At 32.2% G+C, this 17233-nt stretch overlaps 2 protein-coding genes and 1 non-coding gene across 3 annotated transcripts; all 3 read right to left on the bottom strand.

Annotated features, from left to right (window-relative positions):
- Positions 1 to 1436: 1436 nt before the first annotated feature.
- Positions 1437 to 5523, bottom strand: LOC130801588 (cadmium-induced protein AS8). Its single transcript, XM_057665465.1, has 4 exons — positions 5286 to 5523; positions 3438 to 3684; positions 2473 to 2676; positions 1437 to 1772 (listed from the first exon to the last, which is right to left on the bottom strand). Exons 1-4 carry the CDS (start codon positions 5286 to 5288, stop codon positions 1759 to 1761), a joined length of 468 nt encoding a protein of 155 aa, XP_057521448.1. The 5' UTR covers positions 5289 to 5523; the 3' UTR covers positions 1437 to 1758.
- A 1178-nt stretch (positions 5524 to 6701) lies between these two features.
- LOC130800962 (protein NUCLEAR FUSION DEFECTIVE 4-like) lies at positions 6702 to 8468 on the bottom strand. The gene has a single exon (XM_057664706.1). The coding sequence runs from the start codon at positions 8466 to 8468 to the stop codon at positions 6702 to 6704; it is 1767 nt and encodes a 588-aa protein (XP_057520689.1).
- A 1292-nt stretch (positions 8469 to 9760) lies between these two features.
- Positions 9761 to 9834, bottom strand: TRNAI-UAU (transfer RNA isoleucine (anticodon UAU)). The gene has a single exon. It is a non-coding gene; the product is annotated as a tRNA-Ile (tRNA).
- Between the last annotated feature and the right edge of the window lie 7399 nt (positions 9835 to 17233).

Here is a 17233-nt window from a genome sequence, read left to right as displayed (position 1 = left end):
GAGCTACAAAAAATGTCACATACATTTCAGCAGCTACTAATATCAATTCATCAAGATTACCAAAGATATTAGCAAAATTTTGTTATCCTCACTCATGACCCAAAATAAAAGGTCATCTTACTATTTTATAATTTTTTTCTCTCTTAAAAGTTCATCTTTCAACTTAATTTTATTAACAATGACCTCTTTTAAAAGGTCATCATCCTTTTTTTCTTACTTTTTTTTACCTCACCATAATTTCTCTCTCCTTAATTTATCTAACATTTATCTTTATTTTTTTATAATAATATTTTCATGTAGAAAGTTAATATAATTTTTTATTTGATTAAAATAGATTTACTATTTTATATTTTAAAAAAATTATTCTTTTAATAAAACTAATATTTTTTAATAAAATATAAATGTAGACATTAACAATAATTAAGGAAAATTCATTAACTTCAAATAAAGATTACAATGCGCATACATAAAATAAATACACAAATTAAAAAACTAAAATTTTAAATGATACATTAATTGCGGTTCCCTCCAAATTTTTGTCAGATATTTTCAACCAAGTCATCTTTTAAGGATAAATGTGTTTGTCGATCTTCAACATCATCCTTATTTGCCAAGTATCGGTTGATATCAACAATTCTATCTGTGTAATACTCAAAGTCATCATTTAATCCACTTGTACCTTCCGATTGACCTTTTTGGGCGATCTCCCATGAACTTTTTACCATCAACATAGGGTGTAGTGACTAGCATCAACATCATGAACAAAATTTCCTCCTTTTTCACCATATTGATCATCTTGATTATTTCCTTCATTTTCATCATCATCATCATCATCATCATACTCCATCTCATTTTCATCTAAATTTTCACCCCTTATCGGAGTTGAATAGTTATCAATTTTAAAGTTGACATTGTGAGATTGATGATGGTGGTGAAACATAGTTTGAGAATTTTGGGTATTTTCAGGAACATAATAAGATGAATTTGGGATATTTTGAGGAATATAGTAAGAAGAATTTAGAGTATTTTGAAAAAATGGAGGATTGAATGGAGGATTTTAATACTGAATTTGAGCACTTTGATTGTTAGAAGATTTTTTTCTTGGTTTTTTTTTTTACATGATTTCTTCCATAATTTGGGTTATTTGAATCCATATTTTTTTGTGGATTTTTGAAATGATTAATTTGGTATTTTTTAACAAAAAAAAGTAGGAAAATAAGAAGAAAATATGTAAATATAAAATTATGTCAAAAAATATCAATATGGGTCTCATTTTATAGATCTCGAAAAATATGACCGTTGGTATAATTTTTTTAAAAAAAAATATTTAAATACAAAAATAGCCGTTAAAGGCAAAAAACGGGTATTTTTGGCAGGGCTATCAATTTTCAACGGCCAATGGAAACGCGACACGTGACATTAACACTCATATCACATAGAAATGAAAAGAACGCTGCACTACACCTCAACGAATACATTAAAAAGTCTATCATTTGAATTGGAGATGAATCGACTTAATTTACAACCTCACCGTTGAAGTTGATACCAAAACACAATACACCCTCGCCACATTTTCGTATGTGTCGGCCCTCAGCCAGTCAGGCTCCGATACATACATGCTAGATGTTACGGGCATGGTTTACATTCGAGCTTCATCGTTCTTCAACATTTGAGGTTGTGACGCCTTCATGCCAAAAGCCGATATGTTTTGAATATGAAGAATTTGCTCATCATAGCGCTGGCCGATGCTCACAAGAATCAGTCTTTGTTCTCTGCATGTCAGATATAATGTTACTATTCTGTAGCACCCAGAAGTAGCTGATACTAAGGAAAAGAACAAACCATAAGTTTTACAACAAGAGTTTTGTGGTGTAAGTTGTAACTAGATTAACAGTTTTGGTTCTACCAATAATCTGGTAAGATTGCGTACATAATCTTTTTTAAAAATAACGACTAATACAATAACACCAATGTCAAAGCCTTGTCTTAAGGGTCAATCAGAAACAACCTCTTTATTATCACTAATAAAGTGTACAACAATGGTAAGATTGCGTAGATCAGACCCCCATACCCCGCCCTAAGTGGGACCCACTTAATGGGATTGGGCAATAAAATATTGTTGTTGTTGTTGTTTACATTAAAAGACACTCCACATCTCATGAAGGATGCATCGTCATAGTCAAAGCCAACATCAAACAAACAAGTATACGGTTTCACAGATGAAACAGGAAACATTTCACGGTGTATTAATGTTCAAATCCGAATATCTGAATCTGATTAGGATTATCCAAGATGACCCAATAGACTACTAGCAGTTACACTCCATCAGTCCATAAACCGGGGAGTTTTTATTCCATGACTAAACCTGGACAGAGGTAGTATAACTTGATGTTGCATGATGATCTACTAAAAATGCCAGTATAATGTCAAGCCGATCTTCAAATACTCGGCAAACACATCCAAAATGCTTACCTTTAGAAGATATTGAAAGATTTTTCTTCAAAATTCTGAAATTCTCAGAGATTAACTTTCCCTGTGAGCATAGCGCACTTTTCACATCAAAAACGTCCGTCCCTTTTTTCATCAAATCCAAGTCCTTCAAGTAAGAAAAGCTTTCATTCGCTTTTTGTTGCAAGGTCAAAAACTGCGATGAAATGTTGTTACTCCACTCATATCCTGCATTTTCTCACCGAACAAAAGTTACTTGACTGCAAAAAATCCTTAGTATTGCTTCTTGAGGCGAAACTGTGAATACAACTCTCCAATTAGAAAATCGAGCTACAAAGGACAAATTTAAGATCCAACAATCCGTCAAAATGAGAGAAAAGGTGAGGCATATAGTATAAAATTTCGGAACTCAAAACAATAAAGCTAACTAAGGCCGGAAAATATCTATTGTTGATGTTTGGTGACTTTAGCTAAGCGAACATGGGAAGAAACAAGAGGAGTGGTCGAAGAAGTTTCTGTCAGCAACACACTAATCTCGATTGAGATTAATATGGGGAAAAGACAAAAGTTTGGCAAATTATAGTTGGTTTTGGGCTGTTTTGGGTCATTTTGAGTAGATTGCGAATTCAAAAATGAATTAACTGACGAATTATGGTACACTGTGTAGAAGACCTTGGAAACAAATTAAGAGAATAGAGTCAAAAACCATGTTCCCAACCGATTTAAGTACATGTTGAAAGTAGAGGTGTTCAAAACAGAACTGATGATCCGAAATTTACCCGATCTTGTAACCGAACCGGATTTGACCCGACTTCAAAAACAATTTATAAAATACAATATGAACACAAAACCTGAATTCAAACCAATCCAAAACATCTAATCTGAAATCAACCCAATAAACCGAATGAGCACCTCTAGTTGAAAGATTCTAAGTTGCATAGAGAGTAATTTCAATAATATTGTAATATCACTGTCAAGATAGAGCTTACCTTTATAAGGAACATCTGTGACAAAATTTGCAGGAAGGCCAATGCCAACACCGGCTAATGTAATACCAACGCTAAATCCAACACCACATCCAGCTCCAACATAACCAATCACCTCGGGTCCAAAACCCGGACCCCAGCCGACACCACAGCCGATTCCAACACCCATTCCCCAAAAGGCACCGTAGGTTGGATGAACAGGATTCCATCGCTCATACCTTCTAAACAGTCCTTTTATAATCATCGCGACCTGAGATCGAGAAACATCAACATTATGATTCACCATTATTTTTAAGTAAGCACAATAGTGTGAAAAACACCAGAGGTTATTAACATCATTTCAATAATGTTCGTTATTTTTGACGGGCCAGAAACTCTTAGTTCTTTGATTTTGGATTATATTAATTTATATCAAGATGTCAAATTGAAATATTAATCATGTGTGTGTTATATTAACGTGAAGTTGCACATAATACTTGCTATTAAAGATAAATCAGAAACAATAACTTCTTTGTTATCATTTATAAGGATAGGGTTTACATCGAACCCCATCATCATTGCACTACACTCCATGCCCATTGCATCTCCTTCACTTCCTTCATCAATGCAAGCTAAGGTATGACTCACCAAGTTATCACTTTTGCGTCATTTTAGTCTTTGCAACAACAATCTCCTCCTGCGGACCAAATCTACCCCTTCGTCAAATGTCACCCTCCTTGGTGACTTAACTAGACCATAATCAACATTGTGGCCTAAACAACCACCACCAACTAGGGGTGTTCATTAGCGGGGTACCCGACCCGGAAAGTCGGATACCTTTTTAACGGCCCGTGTCCCGGCCCAATTAATGCGGGTACCCAGATAAGTCGGGCCGAGACAACGGATATTCTATTTTATATTTTGGACAGATTTTATTGTCAATTACCTGGTCGTTTTATGATTAAATCTGAGTAATTTTTCAGAATTTAGTATTATTTGGGCAGAAAGACAGTAAAAGAAATTACTAACTGATGAAATTACTTGGGACGTAAATTTCATGCACGATGCACACTAAAAGAAATTACTAACGGATATTCTATTTTATACATGAACCCCATATTTTGATACCCAAAAACAAGGGACACATACAGTCCTCATTCTTTAAAATCCATGGACATTGTTTATACAAGTATTTCGCCATCTTTTGCTGATTATTTGACACAGCCTTTTAAGTTTTGATTCTTTAAAATCCATAAAAAACTAAATGTCACTTTTAAGCGGGGTCACCGGATACCCGGTATATTTTCCATGATTCGACCCGATTAAAGCTTTAATTTTTGTGCAATTTGACCCGTTATTTATATTGCGGGTCAGTGGGTCAACGGGTCAGATATTTTTGAACAGCCCAATCCACCACTCCCTATTTTTTCTAACACAAATTCAAGGGCTAGTTTCTTAAAAAAGTTTCACCACTGCAAACTCCACTGGCCTTGAGAGAATATCCCTTAGGCCTTAGCCTCAAGTCCCCCAAGAGCATTAAAATCACCACCACTTGTGGGTGATTTGGTTTTTGCACCAAAACAATACACTACTACATCAAAAGTTCTACTAAATACATTTCCCACATAACTAATACAAATGAGACTAAATTTAAACAACTACCCATCAAAAAATGTCATTAATTCTTCAAATATAAATGAAAATAGTGTAAAATAAGTTTGATTTATACAAATTACAATAGTAACAATAGTTTCTATTTAACAAGTAGATATCAAGGAAGGAAAGAAAAGAAAAGACTTAAATATGAGGAATAAGGTAAGACAATACACTTAAAAAGCCAATGAGAAAAAATTAGAAAGATTATTATAATACCATTCAAAATCCAGATGAAAAATTGAAGCTTGATCCTCCTTCACTTGAGTTTTGTGTGGTGGAAAGCGGGACTTGTGTTTAGGATTAGAGTCAAAATCAAAACTTGTAAAGTTGCAACTTTTGGATGTTTACAGAACGTCAGAACCAGGTAGAACCGGCCAACAAGATAAGTGTGTTCTTTTTTTTTATTTGTGGGTATAAATGGATTCGGTGACAATCAAACTCAGGGTTCGACCAATAAGCTAGACTTATTTGTTGACTATTAAGTAGGAAAGCTTGCAGAACTCTATAGAGAAAAGTGTGAGGGTATTTTTGATTTTTTAATTTGTGATTAGTTAATTGTTTATTAATTTTTGTGTATAGTAGTATATTAGGTCGAGTTAATTTTAATTCTTGATAATATTATTTTAATTTTAATTTTCTCATATTAGGGTATAACTTTACATTAAGATATGATAGAGAAATATTTTCATATAAATAAGGGAAATTATCTTCTTTTTTAATATTTTTTTTAGTTTATTTTGATTCTACCTGTTTTACAATTATTTTAATTACTTTATTTGCATCTCTATTTATCTTTATTTTATTAGTTTGACTTTTTTTACTCCTTTAAATATTTACACTCAATTCAAGTGACCCTTATAGGTGATTATTTGAGTGTTTATTAACTTTTTGGTATAATATATTAGGTCGAGTTATTTTTATTTTTGATAATATTATTTGATTTTTATATAAAAGTTATTTATGATTGAATAGTGTTATACTCGATTTTTATTAATCCTAACATGAGTCAAGAGTCAAGAGCAATAAGTTGGTTACTTCAAATATGATGATGATTGAGTATGTATATGCAAAGTATATGCAAAAATTGGGGCATTTTTATGATCATGAGGCGAATCTAATATCACTCTGCAATAGGACGAGTTGTCTCTCATATAGTGGATATGGGCAATGACGGATCTTGAATTCGACCATCCCTGGCTAGAGTCCGACTCCCTTGTATTATTTAAAATTTTTACTTGGCCCCCTAAAATTAGTTTAATCATTTGGATTCACATTAACTTAGTTTGATTATAAGAATCGATCAAGATTCACCATCGAATTCAGACTTGCCCCTATTTGGTAATTACGAGGGGAAGATTTGAAATGGAGTACTTGGACATTCTAGCTAGGCAAGTTCCAAAATTTATAATAAGTATTATGTCTGATTTTTTTTTCTTTGTCAAAAATATAGTTACTTATCAGAAGACGAATGTATAATTTATCCTGACAAACAAGTCCAAAAAAAATTATAATAAAAGCCCGACAAAGTTCAATTGAACAAGGCAGATTACGTGTACACAATTTCAATATTTGTACGTGTACTATAAACAGAAAAAAAGGTTTACAAATAAAAAAAAACACATAAGAAAAGATTTAATTCATCTCTTCTTCCATCTTGCCAGAATATCCTCTCAATGTCTCATTAGTAGTTAAGGATGAATTCTTTTGACCTTGTTGGAATCTCTTATATATATCCCCTTTGTAAAATTTTCTTGTTCTAGCCACAAGGATCAAAGACACAAGTGCAGTAAAGAATGTAGCTGCTGTGATTATAAAGTATGCCAACTGATAGCATTTAACTCCATAGCAACGCAACTCTTCTCCATGCTTCCTCGTAAGCCCTAAAGCCTCAAGTTGTCTAATACCTTCTTTGTCATACAAATGTCCCGCGACTCTCACATTGAATATGTAAGACCCGAGTGGTGCAGCCAACGAGCCATAATTATACAATGTACCATAGTGTTTAAGCCCAAAAAGCTCCGATATTATAGTGAATAGGTATGTCCACTCCGCACCAAAGCAAAAACCCATGATCACTGAGGCTACGTAAAGTCCATAAGGCACGTTGAAGGCTATAAGAAGGTGAGCAATACACGATACAAAGAGAACGATGGTGAGACAAGCCGGTCTAGGGAATTTATACTTGTCTAATAAACGCTCTGAGATAAGTCCTCCCATGACCCGGCCTAGAAATTGCCATATCGAAACTAAGGACACAAAAGAACTTATGTTTTTCTTATGGTACCCTAATGATGTTCCGATTTGGCCTAGATTGTCTATGGTAGTTAAATTCCCTCCTATGCCACAAATTGTTGCAAGGAACAAAATTTGCATGTCAATACTAAAAGTGGCTTGTAGGATTGAGTGATCTTCCCCCATAGATGGGGGCCGGAACACATCTTGAAAACACGATGACACTTGATGTTTTTCGCGACTGATTTCAAGAGCAGGCTGATTATCTACTGGAGGAGACTCGTCGTTTTTTGTAACGATACTTAGCTCATTAATGATTTGAAGTTTGGATTTCCAAATAGCTAATTCTTCTCTAAAGACTAAACAGATTGGTAATACTAGGAGAATCACAATAACAACAAAACTCCCAATATAACCAGATTTACCAAACTTAACCTGTTTTTGCACTATAATCATCACCATAATGAACCCTGCAAGTCCTAATGACATACAAAGAACATCATTGAAGAATTTCTTATCTCGTTTGATTTGTCTTTTAGATGTATCGAGGACTCGAACACTATAAGCAAAGAGCAATGAAACGATTGCTGGTAGCCAAGCGATGATCAAAATGACACCAACAGCATCAGAGTCATCCCCATACAGGACATGATAGAATTGTGTCATAATAGCCCCTCCAATGCCAAGATACGATTTTAAGATCCCGATCACAACCCCTCGATTCTCAGGGAAGTTCTGCACACAAGGCACTAACCCTCCGGTGTTGGCGAACCCTAAAGAGTTTGCACCAATTGTGATGTACAAGCACATCAGCCAAACCGGAGGGCGAGATAGCTTATGTGTGACTGAAAGCCAGATCATGAAGTATCCAAAGAAGTTAACTACACCACCAAGGGAAAGAATCACCCATGGTGGGGCCACTTCCATGAGGAGCCCAGCATGGACACTTACATAAGTACCAAGGTCTTTGAAGAAACTAAGAAGGTTAAGTGTTGTTTGGTCATACCCAAGTGTTGATTTTATATCACCTGAGTATAGACCAAAGATATAAGCAGTACCAATGAATCCAAGGATTAAAATGGTGGAGAATACGACGAAAAATCGCCCTGCTATGAGCTGCAATGTGAAGTACTTAGCATTGCTTGCACAACCACCATTAGGTACCATTCTTTTTTCTTTATGTGGATACAGTGATTGGAGAAGATTTAGGGGTTTCTATGGCTTCTTCTAATGTGCTTTACTTATACTTGGAATTGTGTATTATTTTGGTGATAGTTTATTGAAAAATTAGCTGTGAGTTTGATAATATTAAGGATTATTAGTTTAAAATTCCATTTTCCTGTATATTAAATTATCTACAATGTACTTCTATGTTTTAGGTTCTTTAAACTAGTAGATGAAGTTCATTAGTAATGACAAGTTGGCATCATTAATTGTAGTTGTGAAACTAAATATGATTGTGAATCTTGATGTATTATTTGCTGACTTTATTATAAAAGGTTACGATAATCAGTTTAAACTTTTGATTGAATTGGTTTCTTAATACGATATCAGAAGTTTAGGTTATGGGTTTGAATCTCATTCATGCCCTTCTATAAACTTTTAGTTGGGTTACTTCAAGGCATGAATCATACATACAACGTATTAAAAGAGCTCAAGATATTTATACTCCATAAAATAAGTAGGAAGTATATATATTAAAAGAACAAGGACTCATACAAGTTCATCCTTAAAATCAATTGATAGTAGTAAAAGTTTCTTCTTAAGTTTAAAAAGTTGTATATATTCTTCTTTTACTCGAATGTGGTACGACTCTCATGTAAGCAACAATGGACAGTTCAAAGGAAGGAGAAAAAAGCAGTCAACAAATGGCATACAATAAATAATGAGTGAACAGCGGAATATTTGGCTAATTATTTGGATTATGTAATCATAAAAGCTAATTTCCAAAATTATAAAAGGAGTACAAATACACAGGGTGTTCTAAAAATGTAATCTAACAAAAGAATATTGTTTAATGAATACCTACAAATTATAATTAAGAAGAGAAGGAGTTAATAGTTTAATCCCTAACTATATTGACTGATTATGTAATGTGTTTGTGTAGGAGGCGTGGTGAATGTTTTCAAAGTATTGCCAGCAATATTTATTTGCAGGGACGACTTTCCTTTCATTATTCCAGCATATACTGTTAAACTATGCTGAAAATGCCGGACTTATTGCTGACTGTCAATTAATGCGAATCATGTTCAACGGCTTACTTTAGTGCTACGCGAATTGCTATATTGTGTAATACTATAAGCAAGGCTTTAGCTTATTTTCTGTTAGGAATGATGTGATAAATCAAAAGCAAAATAAAATGAAAAGCTTAAACCAAGCCAACAACAATGGCATTTTTTAGAATTAGCCATACACAGAAAGCCAAATAAAATATTTTAGCAAAATTTATAATCACTATTTGGTCCCGGCGGGGCTCGAACCCGCGACCTTCGGCTCATAAGACCAACGCTCTAACCAACTGAGCTACGGGACCATGTGATTACTTCTGTGGTTAACGCAACCAAAAGCAGAGGTAAATCCGTAAATGACATTCAACAAGATGATTGCCTCTATATCGCTTCAGTTTTGAAATGAATGAATAGATTCTTCTTGCATTCAAAATTCGGTACTCTTAAATCATAACAACGAATGAACACAAATATCTCAAAAAATAACCTAAGTGCTTAAACGAATCGCATATTTCCATAGTCAATCATCTGTTTCATATATTTATAACATCCGCCAAGGTTTAGTTTATTTTCACTCTAAAAATTACTAAAGCAATGTTGTTTAGTTGTGATGAAGAATAGAACTGTAGAGGTATCAAGCAATTCGCATGGCCCAAAATTTAATCGTTATCAACTAAAACTTAAAATCTTAAATGAATAACAGAACACACCTCGAAGCGTTTGTGAAAACGGAAATTGAACGATTCCACTTCCTTGAGAATGTCAAAGTGAGAGCGGTCCACTTGACAATTGATCAACTCCAAATGTGACATTTATCATCTCCTTCAACTCTAAAATCAAAGAAAGAACTTATTGGGGTTGCAGTGATGATCTGGCAAGTGATTTGTGCAATTACTTACGTAAATGCCGTAGAATTGAGGTTGAAAATTGAAACCGAAGGATTTTGTCCGCGATAATGTAATGGACTTTATTGGCAAGTTTTCCTGTATCCTCTTTCCAGGGGTGATATAAGTAAACGGCAGAGAATGTTCCTCCGCCGTTTCTCTTCCTTAGCTCCTCTTTCTCTCTCTAGTTCTTTCTAAAGTTTTCTCTATCTACTGAAACTCTGTGAGTAAAATGGTGAAATCATTGGCGGGAAAAGAGAATTGCTGACGGGTTTTATAAGCGAATTAGTGAAATTAATTTGGAGATTTTTGAAATGGGATGGGCTTGTAAATTGTGAAAATTTGAAAAAAATGATATTATTTACCTATTTAATTTCAAATATAAGATTGGGAAAAACTTATGTTCCAAAATAAGCTTCCGTACATCCAATCCTAGCTTCGGGTAGAGTCGCTGTTAGTAACAGCGAAAGTGAAAAAAAAAAAAAAAATAAAAGCCCAAAGTCGCTGTTAGTAACAGCGACCTAAAAAAAATAAAAAATTAAAAGCCCAAAGTCGCTGTTACTAACAACGACTTAAAAAAAAAAAAAAAATTTTTTTTAATTTTAATTTAGCTGTTAGTAGTGTGTTCACGGACACTTATTCTCTTCCCCAAAATCTCAACTACTGAAGTGGTAGTGTGTGTTGGTGTCCCACGTTTTGTTGGGATTAAAAAGAATGGCCATCTCAATTTGAAGACATTATATTAGAAGGGCAAGACTTAAAAAGAAGCAGGAGAAACCATGGAGGACTTATGATGACAATATACAAAAATAACCAACCTATCACTACATCCCCTAATCTATAACTACGAAGATTTCGTCCCTCCGCTAACAATTATGTTAAAATAATATACAAAGCTACCGATTTGCCTAATTATACAACTGATTTCTGCGACACAAACTAAACTCGATGACCCGTCATTGGCAGCAAAGATTGTCGTCTGTCTTGTTCGCCTCACATCTTTCTTTGCGGTGGTGGTTTCCCTTTCTTCTGGGCTCTGCTATCACTTTTAATCCTATCGGCATACATGGGCAAGCTTATTATCTCTTGAATCTCGTTCAACAACACGTCTTCAGTTATATTGTCCTTGATACTTTTCATAACCTGATTAGAGCAATAAAACGTTACAGCATACTCGAGTTTTAAAAGGCCACAACCCACAAGTACAACAGCTAGATAGCATATTTTAAAGTTAAGCATCTGTGCTGAACCTTTCTGTATGTGTTGAATTCATTTGGTGTGTTCTTATCAGTCCTTGTTCGCATCCAAACCCACAAGTCTTCCTCAGAATCATAGGAGCATTCGATTATTTTACCGTTGTATGAAGATGGATCTTCATCTGTAGAGTTTTAAAGTCAGATATATTATACAGCTGCAAACTCATTGTAGAAAATCGACATCAAAACCTAATTAGCACCTAATACAAATTTTAATGAACATAATATTTAAATAGGAAATACAAACAACAAATACAAGTTTCCAGATCACCAACAGCTAAATTTTAAAAAAAAAAAAAAAAAACTATTTATTTATTATTATTTTTTTTTAAGGCGACTTTGGGTTTTTAATTTTTTTTTTTCACTTTCGCTGTTACTAACAGCGACTCTACCCGAAGCTAGGATTGGATGTACGGAAGCTTATTTGGGACATAAGTTTTCCCCAATCTTATATTTCGAATTAAGTAGATAAATAATCTCATTTTTTTCAATCTTTCGTAAATTGTTACCAGGAGAGTTTTGTTTTGAAATGGGATGGGCCTGTAAAATGTTATCAATAGTTTTTGTTGGGCCTATAATTTACCAGTAGATTTTTAAAATGGTATGGGCCTGCAAATTATCAATGGGCTTGTGAGCACAAACTATACAATTAGGTGTGCATAAGACATAGAAGTGTTGAATAAGATGATATTTTTTTTGAGTTGAAGGTCAGGTTTTATTCGTTGTTAACAGCAAATTAGGGCAAAAAATTATCACGACTTTGTTCGTTATTATTAATAGGGAAAAAAGAAAAACAATGTCATAGTTTTTTAAAAAATAAATAAAATAATTATGAGTAATGTCTGTTTGCTATTCATAAAAGCGAACACACAATATATTTTTTTGTCCCTAAAAAATAAAAAATAAGGCAAAATATAGTTCAATGTTGATCGATAGTACAACATACGTAAAAACATGAGTAATAAGTAAGCATGATCAATTTTTTTATTATCTTGCACATAGGGCATGTTAGGTGCAACATAGGTGGGTAACTGTTAGAAGTCTAAGTTATATTTATAGGCAGATTTAACTGTTCACATGTAGCTATTAAATATTTAGATGTCTCATTAGCCGAGTAAATTAAAATTGTTCAGTAAAAGTAGACATGATATTATACGTTAGCAGTTATCCATTTCTAGACGATCCATCACTAATTATGATTACAATAATCAGTTTAAATTTTTGTTAGATTGATGAACAGCATTGAGGGAACCAAGAACCTCATTCCTCGCCACTCACCGGTCACCGGTCACCACAGCGAAAAAGCTAGCCAGCATAATACATACATCATCGTGTGGAAAAAAGAATACGTATAGTAAGAGGCTGGGGATATTCAGAGGTAGACAACTGTCGCATCAAAGACGCAGCTTTTAAAGCTTTGTTGTGACTGAAACAACACGTACGGATGTGCTTTGAAAAGGCCTTTGCATGCAACCCACTTCCATACAACATAAGATCTCAAACACAGTCTACGTCGTATAGCTCTTCAGTAACTTATAAGAGACTACTCTTATTTTATACAAGTACTACCATGCATTATTTTGTAGGTCTCTTCTTTTTACGATGTTTTTAGACTTAATTACTCTAAACAGTACTATTAATATAACTGTTCTATTACCAGTTATTGATTATATTATAGAACTGCTTTTGGACAAAGACAAAGCTACCATACAAGATACAACACTTACAAGAAGCAAAGTATAGTTATTCAATTTCGATACGTACAGGTACAGCATTGGGAACTAGGAATACACTTGGGGATTGATCAATTTTTTTATTATACTTCTATTGTATTGTAACTTGGTTGAGAGGTTAAAAAGAAGGTTTAATATGAATTAGCTTAATATTTAATTTTAAAAAAAATTGAAAAAAAAAAGTTTTCATTTACTTAATTACTTTTTTAAATAAACACATTTATTAGGCTGCTTGTATGGAATTGTCTTATGGCAAGACGGTCTCATGCAAGACGCGCTGAATTAGATTAGAAAATGAAAGAAAAAAACAAGTGGTACATAGGAATAAGTGGTATGGTCAAGAGGGAGAGAGTAATATTTTGTGGATGAACTTAAAAGAATGAGAATGAAACCAATACAAAAAAATAATTTAAAATTAATAAATTAAAATAAAATAGAAAATAATACAAAATAAAATAAACAAAGAACATATTTGTTTTAGCTATGACAAAAATGGATTCTTGTTTGTCTTTGATTAGGTATAAACTCTTTTTGTCTTTGATTTGGCATAAAATAGTGTATTTCTACTTTAAGACATGATCACTCATCGATGCCTTTTTTCTACCAAGGGCTGAGTTCCTTTGTAAAGTTAGCATATTATACTTGTTTATGTTTATTCTATTCCCCATGAAAACCAACATTCGGCCTAACGTTAAGTAAAGTTTTTTAAAGTGGTTTTTGACAATATGCTTAAGGAATTGAATGAATGCCCCTTTTGGTTTGGATTATCAATTGGACAATGATCTTAAAGAAATGGAATGTTTTGTTTGTCATTTTAACAAGTAACAAAAACACACTTTAGAATAATTTTACATGTTTTAAATAAATGAAAGATTATCAGGTATTTAGTGATCAAGTTAATTTAAAATTATTAACTGTCAAATTTTAATTTCATTTATTTATGACAACAAAACAGTTGTGGGTGAGCATATTGATGTGCACAAGGTACGTCAACTTTTTGATCACGAGGGAACAATTTTGCATGAGTTACGACATTTAACATGCTGTAATACTTTCGTGTTATATTGCTATGCTTAAGTGATTTTTGAAAGCTTATATATTAAGGTTACAATTAGAAAAGGTAACTAGCATGAAATATAATTTTAATTTAAATGTATGATATTCATAAAACCCGAATAATATATATAAGTAGTTTTATCAAAAATGGATGTATTCTATGAATTTACAAATTAAGGTAGTTGTGATTTCATGATGACGCAAATGTATTAACAAGATTTAAGAACAATGTAAATAAGTTTTTAAAAATCAAATATATGGTTTCCAATTAAAAAGCTCTAAATTGTAGCTTAAATTTAAAAACGAAATAAAGTTAAAAAAAAAAAGTATAAAAGAAAAAAGAGAGGTAGTCAAGGTTATGCAACTAAGTAAAAATTAAGAATGATCTTTTTGTCTTCTTAACTCTTAAGCACTGCAATTATGTTTTAAGTAAAAAAGAAAACTTTAGTAAAAGCTATGTCTCAGACTATCAACTAACAAGATTTTTTTTGGGGAAAGGAGAAAGATAGATGGTTTTAAAGAACATGTCTTGAATAACTTGGTTTCTCCCTAAAATGGGTTTATATAATTTACTTATTTTTTAATTAATAGTTTTAAGTGATTATTTAAGACTAAAAAAGATAATTATTTATATTGTGATAACTTTTAAAATTATAAGTAATTACATTAAAACACTACATATATATTGGACTAACCGACTAGTCCAATAATAATAATCTCACCATGAAACAATCTCATTTAAGAAATTGTGTTTAAAGAAATAGTACCAACTTTGTACTAGCACAACTATTATATTTATAGGCAAACAAACCAAACAATTACTAGTGACAGTAATGGAAAAATACTCCTTAGTCCCCCTCTTTTTTTTATTTATGATTTTTTATTTTTGTTGTTCACATATTTTTTTATGGGAATATTTAATAATTTCCTTTCCATTTACAATCTTTTGATTTTAGTATTGGGTGTAATTTGATCATGACATTATTACATACAATTAAATTTTAATTATTGAAATTACAATCCATGGTATTATAGCATTGTTTATTCTTTGAAATTAAAAGTGATATTTATATATTCTTTAAATGGGACAATACCCTACTTTTTTTCTATACATTACTCGTTTTTAACAAGTTTAAGTTTTGGTGATTTTATGGTGGCCCTCTGGAGAAATCAACATAGGTATTAGAGAATGAGCCAAAAGAAGCATTCCATCAATATAATTAGTGGACGTTATTACTATAACAAAAAAAAAGTTGCTAATATTCAATTTGAGACAATTGCATGTATTTCTCCTTTTCTTTTATGTTGCCTAATATTTCATTTTTATTTGTCCCCTAAATATTTCACTTTTTTAGCTCATTTTACTCATTTTGTTAGTCTGCATGTTAAAAGTAACAGATAAACTATTTTGCGGTCACAATGGAGTTACTTGGGGGATGTTCCGAGCATGTTCATATATGTTTTATTGCATAGGGCCCTAAAAAATTAAAAGACTATATTAAATTCCATAGTATATGTTAAGTGTTTAAAAAAACAAAGTTATTAGAAAAGTGTTATAGTTGTTGAAATTGCACCAAAACTTCAAAGAATTTATCAATTTTTGCTTCGCCCCTATAATTACTTGTAGTTTGTAGGCTCAATTTCAGAAGATTATTAACTTTATTAGTTGCATTGGAGCAAGAGTGCAAGACTATGCTTTTCTTGTGTTAGAAGAAGTTATTAAGATGAGCTAAGAAGGCTTCTTTAAATTAAGTTTAAGAAAAATCACTTTTTCTACTTGCCTTCCAAGTTCCAACAAACAACTTTGGTATTTGGGTTAACTAAGCTATTAAGAAGTTATTAAGATGAGTAATAAGCTACTTCTAATAGAAAGGAGAGAAGATATAATATGCTTCCTTGCTTTAAGACAGACAGATGTTAAAGCTTAGGAGGCATCAGCAGATCAAGGGAATAAATATTAAAGCTTTTTCAACTTCATGTTAAAGACATATTTGCCTCCTCAATTATTTTGAAGAAAAAGAAATAACTTAAATACTTTTTGTGCATCTTTTAATTTATATATTATTTTTTATTTTTAAATATTTCACTTATTTTGTATCATTTTCTAATTTAGAAATGAATTTACTATGCTTTATTTTATTTTATCGTTTCTTTTAATACAACAAATAAATCACTCTAGAGAAACTAAAACCCCTTATTTTATTATTACTTATAAGCAAGGTATATATATACAAGTAAGAATAAATCCATATACAAGTAAGAATAAATCCTAATACATAAAGCCTACTACTATTATATACAATAGGCCTAAATACATAATAATTCCTGACAATCACTCATAATTTTTTTTATTAACTTTTCACGTCTCTTTAAAATTTATCTCATTTACAATTGATGAAAAGTAAAGATGGTATAAATTTGATTTTGAGGCAATATGACATAAGCCAGTGCAATAATGCTGACAAGATTAACCATGCAATTATGTTGTTTGCCTAGATTACTAGCTTTCTTTTTTTTTTTTTAAAAAAAAAAAAAAAAAAAAAGAAGATGGATTGATCTTGCTCTTGATAGACCCATAACTTAAGTCTCTTTCCGTTTCGAGCATTAATCTTGTACTTCTATTTTATTTCTCTTTAAAAAAAAGACTTGTACGTAAAACAATAATATAAAGTCAACAGAAATGTATCTTGTCAATTCTTTTTATAAAGAAAATAGATTATTGCTCCCTCCATTTTGTTCTCATTGATATTTGTATAAGAAATATTTCGGGAAATT

This window comes from Amaranthus tricolor, chromosome 15 (assembly GCF_026212465.1).
Source record: "Amaranthus tricolor cultivar Red isolate AtriRed21 chromosome 15, ASM2621246v1, whole genome shotgun sequence".
NCBI classification, from domain to species: domain Eukaryota; kingdom Viridiplantae; phylum Streptophyta; class Magnoliopsida; order Caryophyllales; family Amaranthaceae; genus Amaranthus; species Amaranthus tricolor.
This window is presented reverse-complemented; position numbering and strand designations above follow the sequence as displayed.

What these genes read in the sequence shown, in the direction of transcription:
- LOC130801588 (XM_057665465.1), bottom strand. An exon ending in CACAGATGTTCCTTATAAAG is followed by an intron (nt 2,677 to 3,437) that starts GTAAGCTCTATC and finishes GAGAAAATGCAG; the next exon opens with GATATGAGTGGAGTAACAAC.
- LOC130800962 (XM_057664706.1), bottom strand. Translation starts at nt 8,468, where the DNA reads ATGGTACCTAATGGTGGTTGTGCAAGCAATGCTAAGTACTTCACATTG.